At 38.2% G+C, this 13,384-nt stretch overlaps 1 protein-coding gene across 1 annotated transcript; it reads left to right on the plus strand.

Annotated features, from left to right (window-relative positions):
• The first annotated feature begins 10,388 nt into the window (after nt 1-10,388).
• On the plus strand, nt 10,389-12,986 carry LOC113913694 (eukaryotic translation initiation factor 1-like). Its single transcript, XM_035723123.1, has 2 exons — nt 10,389-10,448; nt 12,380-12,986. Exons 1-2 carry the CDS (start codon nt 10,389-10,391, stop codon nt 12,815-12,817), a joined length of 498 nt encoding a protein of 165 aa, XP_035579016.1. The 3' UTR covers nt 12,818-12,986.
• The last annotated feature ends 398 nt before the right edge of the window (nt 12,987-13,384 follow it).

A 13,384-nucleotide genomic window follows, 5' to 3' on the forward strand; every position in this document is an offset into this window, starting at 1 on the left:
AAAGGACGACTTGCTTGTCCTCTCTCACAATGCACAATCAAATTGTTGGCTAGGCTAGAGGTATGCACAAAGAAAGCCAGACACCCATGCCAGTCCCAGATGCCTCAGTCATCAATTTGCAATTTTTTCTAAGAGTTAATTCAGGGGCTCAAGGGACCATGGTGGGTATTCCTTGGATACCTATACTACATTCTAAGATGTTTCTGAATAGCTGTGGTTGGTAAAGGAAGTAGTTTCCCAGAACAGAGTTATATTTGGCCAAAAAACATTTCCAACTACATTTTCCACTTGGCATGTAGACAGAATATGGCATGGTATGAAGAAATAATACAATCTGGTTTGAAAATATTTCTTAGGCATAGACATACTAAAGAGAAAAGGGTTTATTTTTCTTCTCTTTCAGATTCTGGTTCATAAATTTATAGTTCTTAGAATTGGGAGGATCTTAAAGAACAGGGGATTTAGCCCCCAATCTCAGACACACAAAGTATTAAGGCAGTCAATTCCTAGAAGAATCACTATTATTCACTCTGTTATTAACACTACTAAATTCAGTAGTGATTTATTAATCATTATTCTATTTTTGTAATAGAGCTTTCTGCCTTTGACAATTAGGCCTTTTCTTCAACCTTCTTACTTTATACATTCAGGTCTTCAAACCTTATTTTCAGCTAAAAAATTAAGTGTAAATAAAATAAATTCAACAGAGATAAAACATTAAAAAATTTATAATCACTAGGAAGCTTCCTTATATGCAAAGTGTGCTTTGGAGGTAAAAACCATCCCTCTCCCTGCCTTAGTGTTTAAATATCTCCCCTGGGATATCATTTTACTTTTCTTTATTTTTAAAGATTTTATTTATTTATTTATTTGAGAGACAGAGAAAGGGAGTGCACGTGCATGTGCGAGTGCAGGGAGGGACAGAGGGAGGAGGAGAGAGAGAATCCCAAGCTGACTACATGCTGAACCCAGAGCCTAATGCAGGACTCGATCTCATGACCCTGAGATCATGGCCTGAGCAGAAATCTAGAGTTAGATGCCTAACTGACTGAGCCACCCAGGCACCCCTATCATTTTGCTTTTCTAACACAAAGATGTTAATTTCTGGCCTATCCCATCTATATAAGAAAGACTAAAATTGGGACGCCTGGGTGGCTCAGTCGGTTAAGCGGCTGCCTTCAGCTCAGGTCATGATCCCAGAGTCCTGGGATCGAGTCCCACATTGGGCTCCTTGCTCGGCGGGGAGCCTGCTTCTCCCTCTGCCTGCCTTTCCCCCTGCTTGTGTGCTGTCTCTCTCTCTGACAAATAAATAAATAAATAAATCTTTAAAAAAAAAAAAAGAAAGACTAGAATTAAAATGGTTTTTGATGTTGCTTTATGCCAGGCCCTTTCAGCTTATCAGATTCTTTTATAATGGCCACCTCATTATAGACTCATTCTTATAACTGACCTCTTACTGGTTGATGGGTCTGTTACCTTTTTCAAAGCTCCCCTGAGCTAAGTTCACCTATATTGTGAGAAGCTATAAATATCCTCCAGCCCCACGTCTATTTCCAAGGTCACCTCTCCTAACTTAAAGCAGAGATAACTGTGATACATTGAAACAAAGGAATGAAGGAAGTAAAATTTTTGAAAGCCAAGGAAGTAGTCCCATCCTCTAACAAAACTGAAAAATAATCACCATTGTCTACATTCAGACCAATACCACAAACTAAAAATGGGAGGGGCATTAATTTCAATAACAATTTGCTGACAGAGTCTACCATTTCTTGTCATGAGCTATCTGTCCCATTTCTACATCAAAGGCCTGAAGGTTTTGTTTGCCGGGCCTTTCAAGGTAACATTAGAACTGTGTTCTGTACAAAAACTAGCTCAGCTCAGCTTGTGTTCTCTGAAAGTTAGCTCAACTCAGGTCAATTATTTCTTGCACTTGTACAAGATAACCTGATTCTCATAACTAGGCTTGTTTATCTAGATACTTTGGAGAATCTCCCTTCTCCATCACTATTGCAAAACAAAGGTTGGAGGTACAGACTGTACATTACTTTTGTCTTAATTCCTTCAGTCAAGATTAAGAGTTGCACCCACCAGAAAAGAATGTTCTCCTTATAGTTTAAATTGCCAACTTCAGAGAAATAATACACCAGATCCCCTTAGGTATCATGACCTACTTACTCTTTCTTCTACTTCCTCAACCAGAAGGGGCTCTACACTTCCTAACAAAATAACATCTACCTTAACACTAATATAGAAATCAACTATAATCTTTGATTTATTTTATGACCATCTACTCCCTTTGGTCTTCCCCTGGGACATGATTCTTTTTAACAATTTTACATTTCAAATGGAGAATGTAATTTTTAACAATTTTAAATAATTTAGAACAATTTTTAAATAAATTTTTTTGAAGAATTCTTTTTTTTAAAATGTTTTATTTATTTATTCATGAGAGTCAGAGAGAGAGAGAGAGAGAGAGGCAGAGGCAGAGGCAGAGGGAGAAGCAGGCTTCCTGTGGAGTAGGGAGCCCGATGAGGGACTCGATCCCAGGACCCTGGGATCACGACCTGAGCCGAAGGCAGACGCTGAACCATCTGAGCCACCCAGGCGCCCCTTTAAATAAATTTTTAATAATTTTACATTTCAACTGGAGAATTTAAGGCAGATTTAACTTTTTAATAATACACTATGTAGATTATTATTATGTATATAATATACATAGTATATTATACCATGTAATAATCTCTTGAAAAGCTTAAGTGCACTTACTAGAATTGTTTCCTTCTTTCCCCTTCTCCCTTTTTGTCTTTTCTGAGATGCAGGATTTGGCAATGTGCAGAAGAAAATACATATTGATTAGGCATAGGCTAGGGAGCCAGGTAGACCCAGGTTTGTGATTTTGGTCTAATTTTTCCATTTTTCTTTTGATCTAGTTATTCAGCTTTTCAGAGTTTGATCCTGGAAATGATATCTTATGGAATGCTATGAGGATCAAAAGGGATGTGGAATGCCTTAAGCCCAGTGCCTGATGGATTGATTATACAAGTAAAGTTTGAATGATTATAAAGTTTGTATGTTCCAAGTTTCTATGGGGTCCTGGAGTTGGATACCAGTTCACAGAAACTACTGTTTCCTGATTTTCCCTGACAATAAGAATTTCTTATGGTACTGGTTAAAAATACAATTTCACTGGTCTCATTCCAAACTTGATGAATCAGAAACTCCAAGCCTTGAGAGCTAAGAAATTGTACTTTTTACAAACATTCCTTGTGATTCATATTATCAGAAAAGTTATAGAAACACTGATATAGACTATCAGTGTCTGTTATGTTCTGTAATTATAAGCAACATTTGAAATAAAATAACATTATTTTAATAATTTGATTTTTTTAATGTGTAGAGCTTCATTATGCTCCAGTTAAATTACACAGCTGAGTATTTTAACTGAAATTTACATCAAATATTTAAACTTCTCGTCCATCTGTCTTTTTCTCTGTAGGTTCCACAAAACAGTCAAACTTCATTTTCATTAGTGAATAAAAATGATACTGCTTTTGGCTCTGACTAATTTTAAGCACTTTTTTTTTAAAGATTTTATTTATTTATTTGAGAGAGAGAATGAGATAGAGAGAGCATGAGAGGAGGGAGGGTCAGAGAGAGAAGCAGACTCACCGCTGAGCAGGGAGCCTGATTTGGGACTCAATCCCGGGACTCCAGGATCATGACCTGAGCCGAAGGCAGTCGCTTAACCACCTGAGCCGCCCAGGCGCCCTAATTTTAAGCACTTTACTAACGTACAGCACTACATAAATGTTTACTATGATATTATTAAATGTTATAATCATAATGGTCTACACTTACAAGACTTGACTTGTGAGTTAACCAGCTACCTGCATTTTAATATGCTTTTAGTACATCGAAGCTTCATAGAGGCAAAGCTTGAAATATTATGCATAAAAACAGCACAAACATCCCTGCTTGCTTGAACCCAGATTACTTTTTATTCTTTCTTTTTTTTGGATGGGCCTCTAGCTAAATGCACATTTTAAGTTATGTTTTGCGATGTATTTTAAGTCTTTGGCATCCAGTTATACATTTAATACTTCATTCAAAGACGACATTGTGCATGGTGCCTATCCTCTTCTGGTGTTCTGGTTGTGTGTGGCAGGGGCCCAGAGAAGGGAGACGATGTGGAGGAAATGTCAAGGGGAGGGTTGGAGAAGTAAGAAGAGCAGCAGCTCTTTCCAAATGAAGACCAATTCTACAAGGAACATTTACTGAGTCCTACTAGGAGCCAGCTACTGTCCAATTCCTGAACAGAGCCACTAACTGCTCTGTTGGTTCACTGTTCTCAGTTTTGCCTCTGAGCCCTGTGACCATCTAGGGCCATGGCAGTTGGTGGTGACTGGTAGACACTTTCCTGTTAAAAAGAGCCAGGCTCTTCTTGGTTGCCCTGGGCCACAGCTACCACACAGTGGTTGACACTCTATTTCAGAACTGCCTGCAAGTCTTCTATTTTATGTCTATGCCTACCACATATGAATATAACACAAAAAGTGCTGGTGGTTTATTTTGTTCTCATCCACTGGTTAGTTTGAGATGAATATGCTTTAGGGAGGTTAAACCAGACATTAGAGACTGTCTAGAATCTAGATTATACCATCATGTATTTGTTTATAAGTTGCTTTCACATGATTCTTTAGTCATTTCCTATTAAAATTATCTTTTTTCTTTAGCTAGTACCCTTCTACATTTTTTTTCCTACAACATAGTTCCTAGGATAAAACTGTACATGTGGAAGATCCTCAAGTGTTGTTTAGAATGAGTAAATATAAACATATTACTTCATTAGCTGCATTACAGGAGCTGATTGGTGACCATTTCTCTTCATTTGACATACAGTAAGTGATAATGATGAAAATTTCTATAATTTAAGAAAATGTGACATGCAGTGTTTCTCAAAAGTCTGAAACTACCAGCCATGTGAAAGTCTGAACATGGTCACTAACAATGATCAATTATAGTCCCAATGAGTTAGATTAGGAAAACATAGAAAGTATACATAAGAGTTTGAAATAAAGGATTTCAGTAACATTTATCTTTATTTTCAATCTTCTATATCAAGGACGTCTATTCTATAGAACTGTCATGAATCTATTTATATTTTCTTTGGAATTATTCTTTCTTTTCCATTGTTTACGTTTTGATATGTAGTCTTCCGAACTTGCTATTTATGCACCTCTTTTTTTCCATAAAAATATGTGTATACTGGGGCGCCTGGGTGGCTCAGATGGTTAAGCGTCTGCCTTCGGCTCGGGTCATGGTCCCGGGGTCCTGGGATCGAGTCCCGCGTCGGGCTCCCTGCTCCTTGGGAGCCTGCTTCTCCCTCTGCTGCTCTCTCTCTCTCCCTCTGTCTCTCATGAATAAATGAATAAAATATTTAAAAAAAAAAAAAAAATATGTGTATACTTACTTTCTATTGTAATAAGCACACTATCCCTTTTTATAAAGATGCTCATTGTTGATTGAATGGATGACTGTTGAGGGCAAGGGGTAGAGATGGGGGCAACATCCACAGGGAGATGACATTTGATCAGGAACTTGGAATTATTCTTCAGTTTCATAAATAAGATGTCTTTGCTTTCCACTTCGATTTAAATCTATTTTGGGGTATAGACTCTATCTTTTACATTGGAGTTTGTCAGACTTCAGAATACTTCATAATTATCTGAGAGCTTGTTTAAAAAATGTAACCCTCTGCCCCCAGTCTCACCCTCAGAGATTCTGATTTAATAGGTAACCAGGCATTTGTTAGTTTTTTGTTTTTTTGTTTTTTTTTTTGCTTCTAAAATTTTAATAGTTTTAGCCCTTAAATATAGATCTTTGTTCCGTTTTACATTCATTTTTATTTTTTTCTTTAAATTTTTTATTGTTATGTTAATCACCATACATTACATCATTAGTTTGTGATGTAGTGTTCCGTGATTCATTGTTTGTGTATAACACCCAGTGCTCCACGCAGAATGTGCCCTCTTTAATACCCATCACCAGGCTAACCCATCCCCCCACCCCCCTCCCCTCTAGAACCCTCAGTTTGTTTTTCAGAGTCCATTGTCTCTCATGGTTTGTCTCCCCCTCCGATTTCCCCCCCTTCATTCTTCCCCTCCTGCTATCTTCTTCTTCTTTTCTTTTTTTCTTAACATATATTGTATTATTTGTTTCAGAGGTACAGATCAGTGATTCAACAGTCTTGCACAATTCACAGCGCTCACCATAGCACATACCCTCCCCAATGTCTATCACCCAGCCACCCCATCCCTCCCACCCCTCCACCACTCCAGCAACCCTCAATTTGTTTCCTGAGATTAAGAATTCCTCATATCAGTGAGGTCATATGATACATGTCTTTCTCTGATTGACTTATTTCACTCAGCCTAACATCCTCCAGTTCCATCCACGTCGTTGCAAATGGTGCATTTGTTAGTTTTAACCCCACTTCCCATTTTCATCCTAATTTCCCTTTAGAGGAATCTCCCTTTGTGTACAGTTTTAGGGAGTGTCACCTGAGCCTGGGCCCGAGGCACGATCATTTGGAGACTCTATTTCAGAAATTTCAGTCGAGAGCAGTGAGACAACACCAAAGTTAGAACTGGAAATCGTAACAGAGTCAGTGTGAAGACCACATTGTTCCTGTGTTATGATTTTTGTTGTGGTTCCTCTGAAGCTCCCTCAGTTCCAATTTCTGGTCAATTCTGTGAATCCCTGACATCCTTCCAGGCAGTTCCTTCTTTGTTGAAGGGAGCATGAATTGGTTTTTGTTGCCTGCTACGGGGAACTAAACCAATAAAGAAAATCTATATTAGTGGGTTCTAGCAACTTATATTTTTAGCAATTTCTCCAGATGATTGTGTTGCAGGTGGGTCCTCAAACTACATGTTGAGAAACACCATTCTATTTTTTTAGTATTCTACATAGTTCCTCATATCATGGTATTCATGTAGAAGATACTCAATAAACGCGTCTTAGATGAATGAATGGATAAATGGATGGACAGATGATGGATTCTTTGTAAAGATGCCTGACCTCAGGTCTACTAGCGTTAGACTTTTCTCAAATAAATGTAGGTTGATTGATATTATTCCCTAAAGTTTTCTCTTTCAGCATATGTGCTGATTTTACTTTGCTGTAGTTGAAAACCACAAAGCAGTTTAGAAAAGACAATGAGCGAGAATGCAAAAAAAAATTCTTGTTAGAGGGCACCTGGGTGGCTCAGTCATTAAGCGTCTGCCTTTGGCTCAGGTCATGATCCCAGGGTCCTGGGATCGAGTCCCACATCGGGCTCCCTACTCGGCGGGAAGCCTGCTCTCCCTCTCCCACTCCCGCTGCTTGTGTTCCTGCTCTCGCTATCTCTGTCTCTGTCAAATAAATAAATGAAATCTTTAAAAAAAAAATTCTTGTTAGAATCTTACTAAGAATGAAGAAATGAGATTTTGTAAGGTATGGCCAGTTTTTTGTTTGTTTCTGTTTTTGTTTTTCTTTCTGGATGATGGCACAGATCTTTGAAATCTTATATATTTCTTCAGTATTTTATATGCTAAAGAAAAATAATAAGCGCATGAAGACAGCTAACTAAAATCTCCTTTTCTTGCTTAATAGGTTGAAAAGTATGCTAGCAGCTAATGGAATTTTTCATGACTTTGACCTTCATGGCAGCTTCTTCAAAAGTTGGAGTAAAGGCCTTGCTACGTATGCTTAGTTTGCAGGACTTTTCCATTCATGATTTCTGTTCTAGGAAGTCCTTACAAGTATTTTCTTTCACACAAGGGTAGAGGGCTCTATCCTTGTGTGCACTCCAAAGTACTTGTGCGCTCCAAAGACCTAGGCTTAGTTGACATTAATATATCTTTGGATCAGTTTGGTCATACTTCCTAACTACTAATTTCTCATGGTTTTTGAGAGGCAGTGTGAGATGGTTTTTGAGAGGCGGTGTGAGTTCTGTGGCTTAACAACTTGGACACAGAGTTTTGGGTCCTGGTTCTGCAACAATCCAACTACAGTTGTGGATTTATTTGTCTGACTTCTCCCACTACTTGGACAGAGATCATGTTTTATTTGTCTTCCTATCCACACCACCTGGCACATGGTTAGTACTCAGCTAATGTTTACTTAATGAAGCTTGAATGAATTCCTAAACTTGAGCAGTCTTTCTGGATTTCACATCTGTCATTTGTAAAATAGACTGGTTGTTCTCTAACATTATTTCCAGGTCGGACATTCTGTGATTATACGATCTGTGTATACTGAAGCCAACCTCCATATGCAATCTCACTTATTTGGGGGCATTGAGAAACGGCATTGCATTAGTAGCTTTGTTACAAGTGGCTTCTTCATCTCTGAGTCATTCTTACTGAAAACAGTGTCAAAGAGACTGCAGCGTTGCTGTATATTTAGTGGAGAACAAATTGGAGAATTGTCCATTCAATATTTACTTTTATAGTTTCGGCAGTGTTCTCTGCTCCATGAGCACTGTTGAGATATTTCACAGAGCTTCTTAAAGACATCTTCCATCTCAAGGAGTTTGGTACTCACATGATTAGACTGACTTGGCTGCATTTCAACAAATTTGTTGGTCAGCTAACAAGAGTTCAGATGTCTGGGCATCTCTCCATCCATACCATCCTCCAGCTTTGCTCTAATCCTTTACAGTAGAGTCACTTTTGCTTGAAGAATCATAAAACATAGGTCTGGGATCATAACATCAATATTACAGAAGGTTAGAATGGGAGGATCTAAGGCTTGTTGTAAGGGACCTCAGGGGCTGCCTGAGTGGGGTAGAGTGTGTGTGTTTTGGTGGATGTCTAATTAGGCAGGACTCTGAATTCTCATTCCAGCTTCAACCATCTCAACTAAGAGCAAACGTGCTTTTGTTCATTTTACATGCTGATCTTCTGAATAAGTTTATTTAAAAAAATGTTCTCCTGCTAAATAACATTTTGACCTATCAATCTAGTCCAACCTCTCATTTACAGATAGAGAGGCTCAAGAGGACAAGGGATTTGTTCTTGAGAGAGGCCACCAGAAGATCCAGATTGGCTCTTAATTTTCAAAAAAAATTTTCAGTAAAAGAAATATCATAAGTAGAAGGTATAGGTAGAAAAACATGCAGTAGGAGAATGCTTAATTTTTATAGTTTACAAAACATAATACATATATGTCATTTGATTTTGACAACAGACTCGGGAGACAAGCAGTACAGGTATTATTAACCCTAATTTACAGATGAGGAAATCGACACTGGGGAAGGTCAAGTGGCATGCATAAGCCCATAACTGTGAGAGCCTGGCCTACAGCTCAAGTCTTCTGACCTTGAACTCAGTACTTACACCACCTCAGTATTACACCACCATGCAGACTAAAGAATTCTACCACCAGGCAGACTGAAGAAAGACACATGACAAATAAATGTGTCAACATATCTTAGAGACAGGAATCGGTAGTGGGTAGAGGACTCACACAGTCTGGTGCCTGAGGATATGATTTGGCAATTGTGTGCATTTCCCCAAAGTCGTCCTATGCTGTCATTGCTCACCGTCTGAATCATGCACATTGTTCCCATTGGGGGAACATCTGAGCATACTTTTCCATGTGTTATTTTAGTAACATCAATTTGCTAATTATGAAGACAAAATTATCTTATTAGATCATAAGGAAACCTGCCTTTTGGTTTTGTCAAGACTTTGTTCCTGCTGGTTAAAAATCTTTTGGTATTCCATAAGAACTGACCTAGCCAAAAGTTTAATGTGCACCTAGATAAATTTTTTTCTGTGTTAAAGTCTAATTTTTTCTTTCATTTTCTTTTCTCCTCCCATCCTCTACTCTTACCTCACTAATAATTATTCACTATTAAAATGTAAAGTATCTTTTCAAGGGTAAAAGGAAAACTTAAAAGGAAATGAATTTAAACCTTATAACACAGGACTCAATATATAACAATAGATTGAAATATGTTAGAGATTAGACTGTAAAAATGAGGGAAGATTAAAAAAAACCTAGGCTTTCTGGGAAAACAGCTATGAAGTACTTTTCAGTGTAATAGATAAAGCAGCTTGAAGTTTGAGGTTAAAAGTCACATTTGGCTACTTTACCTTTCTTGGTACTCTAGGAAAAGGGTTTAGAGCCCTTAAAAGTATATAATTAATGAACTGTATAAAGTGCAGGAGAATCATTTAAACCAATTTCACAGAACAAAACCCAGTGTATTTAATTAGGCCATCTTGGAGAACATAGGCTATTATCTGAGAAACTGCTACTGTATTCACATGCTAGGGTTAATTAACAAGTTCCCTTTTCTTATAGAAGTTGTTTAGGTGCCTTTGGCTCCGACAGGTCAGATGGAAATAGAATCATATTTGGTGTTGGGAGTAGAAAAAGAAGATAGTCATGGAGATAAGGTCAGATCCTTCTCTTTACTTTGCCCAAGAGAGAACAACTTATGAGGACTTTAATAGATCCTCTCTGTTGGGATGAGGTAGAAGTGAGAAACACCGAAAGCTACAATTAACAGTGGCTTAAATGAGATATAAATTCATTTCTGTCTTTCATAAGTGAAGTCTGGAAGTAAACAGTCCAGGGTTGGTAAGGTAGATTTATAATCATCAAGGACATAGACTCTCTTTTACCTTGTTACTCTCCTACCCTCAGTAAGTGGCTTCTACCTAGTGGCCCAGAATTACTGCTGGAGCTTCAGCCATCACATTTGATTTTCAGCCCAAATGAAGAAGATAGAGATGAAGAAGGCCGCATGATCTACCCTTAAGGTGGTCTCAAAGGACAATCCTGCTAACATCTCACCAGACAGAATTTAATCACATGGACATAAGCAACCGCAAGGGAAGGTTTTTTGTTTTGGGTTTTCTTTCAGGGTGGCTATAAACTGAGCTAAAATCAAGGTTCCTTCACCAAGCAAGGATGAGGGAATGGATATTTGGGATGTGTCTGACATAAGTCTTCTTTCTCTACCACGACTGCCAACCACTTGGGCTTAGGTTATATGAGTTTGCCTGAAATCCCCTTATCCTCCCAATCTGGCCTAAAGTGTAAATAAATAGCTGATGCTTCTCATCTGGTACAAGAGAGGTGAACCTGATGGAGTTCATATTTTCCCCCTACAATTTGCTGGGAAATGCATCTTAAAATGTGGTTCCGTACTAGATGCAGGTTGCTCCTTGTGGAACTCCAAAAGAACTGAAACTCAGGATAAAACTCTATAGCATCACCGTCATATCCCTAAATATGCAACCTAAATTTAAATGTTATTGAAAATGGTAGACGGGCCAAATAACCATATTTCAGGCTGGTATGAACCTGTGTGTCCCATGAGAATTTTCTGAGAAAAAAAGCCCCATCAGTTAAAATCTAAACAAGGAAAACATCTTCAAACATTCCGTAATTTGTTTTCTGGCAAGGACCATGGGAATAATAGTGGAAGCCAGATAAATTTGAATAAACTGAGTCTTCATTTCAAAAAGATTCATGGAAGAGTCAACCAGATGCCATGGTTAAAAATGTCAAAATAAGATCTAAGGGTATTGAGATGACTAAACTTTAAAAAATATTAATCACATAAAATTTTGTTACATGAAGTAGAGGGAGTACTGTAGTTGTCTCAGTGAATCTATTTTACAGTTGATTAACAAGATATTATATTAACTTCCCTAGCTTGTTTTTGGCTCCAGATTAATCATTATTGGTTTGAAAAACATTTATTGAATGTTTACAATGTTCCAGGCATTATGCTGAGCTGAATAATACAACCTGTGTCCTTAAAGAGCTCAAAGTTTGGTGGTGGCAAGTTATTTGTAATTTTCATCCTTACAATAACAGTACCATTGTACTCTATGATCTTAGAATTAAGAATTTGGGATTAAGAGACATGGTTGGTCCGCCAAGAACAAAATGAAAAGAGCTTAGGTTTAGCACTCAGAAAACATCCATTTGAAGTTCAGTCCTGTCACTTATTACCTGTGCCCTTGAGCAGATCACTTAATCTTTCTTAATTTCAGTTTCTTCCTCTGAAAACGGAGGATGTCTCAGGATTGTTCTGAAGATTAAATGATAAAATGTAAATGTTGTGCTTGGCCATAAAAGATACTCAAAAGCTGGTTGTAATTATTATAATTATTATTAATTATTACACTATTTCCAAGAGTGAATTGGTTCTACAAAATGCTTTGAAGGATGCACATAATTTTATATATAGATAAAGATATATATATCTTTGTCGAGCCAACATATGCACACATTTAAGAGTAATATGAGTTGTTTTATAGGCCCCAGTCACTGAGCTGCCGCCGAGGACTCAGCAGCCTCCCCCTTAATTAAGCCCCCTCGGTTCCCGACGCTCCGTCCCCCACCCCCCGCCTTCTCCCGCCACCGCCTTCCGCAGGCCGTTTCCACTGAGGAAAAGGAATCGTATCGTACGTCCGCTATCCAGAACCTCCACTCTTTGGACCCCTTTGCTGATGCAAGTAAGGGTGATGATCTGCTTCCTGCTGGCACTGAGGATTATATCCATATAAGAATTCAACAGAGAAACGGCAGGAAGACCCTTACTACTGTCCAAGAGATCGCTGATGATTACGATAAAAAGAAACTAGTGAAGGTGTTTAAGAAGAAATTTGCCTGCAATGGTACTGTAATTGAGCATCCAGAATATGGAGAAGTAATTCAGCTACAGGGTGACCAGTGCAAGAACATATGCCAGTTCCTGGTAGAGATTGGACTGGCTAAGGACGACCAGCTGAAGGTTCATGGGTTTTAAGTGCTTTTGGTTCATTGAAGCTTAAGTGAGGATTTCCTTGCAATGAGTAGAATTTTCCTTCTGTCCCTTGTCACAAGTTTAAAAACCTCACAGCTTGTATAATGTAACCATTTGGGGTCTGCTTTTAACTTGGACTAGTGTAACTCCTTCCTGCAATAAACTGAAAAGAGCCAAAAAAAAAATATGAGTTGTTTTATATTGCAAAAATATCTTTTATATTTACCTTACATTTTTTAAAAAAGATCTTTATTTATTTATTTATTTGAGAGAGAGAGCACGTGAGAAATAGAGCACAAGTGGGGAGAGGGGTAGAGGGAGAGGGGCATGCAGACTCCCTGCTGAGTGGGGAGCCTGATGCGGGGTTCGATCCCAGGACCCTGAGATCATGACCTGAGCCCAAGAGAGATGCTTAACCGACTGAGCCACCCAGGTGCCTCTACTTTACATTTTTTGACGTTTATATTCTCTCACCTGTATATTCACTCACTTTACTCAGTGAGATGGGTGTTTTTTTTTTTTTTAAGATTTTATTTATTTATTTGAGAGAGACTGAGAGACAGAGAGCAC

Source organism: Zalophus californianus, chromosome 11 (genome assembly GCF_009762305.2).
Source record: "Zalophus californianus isolate mZalCal1 chromosome 11, mZalCal1.pri.v2, whole genome shotgun sequence".
Classification (NCBI taxonomy): Eukaryota; Metazoa; Chordata; class Mammalia; order Carnivora; family Otariidae; genus Zalophus; species Zalophus californianus.

What these genes read in the sequence shown, in the direction of transcription:
- LOC113913694 (XM_035723123.1), top strand. Translation starts at nt 10,389, where the DNA reads ATGGAAATAGAATCATATTTGGTGTTGGGAGTAGAAAAAGAAGATAGT. An exon ending in AAGATAGTCATGGAGATAAG is followed by an intron (nt 10,449 to 12,379) that starts GTCAGATCCTTC and finishes CCCTTAATTAAG; the next exon opens with CCCCCTCGGTTCCCGACGCT.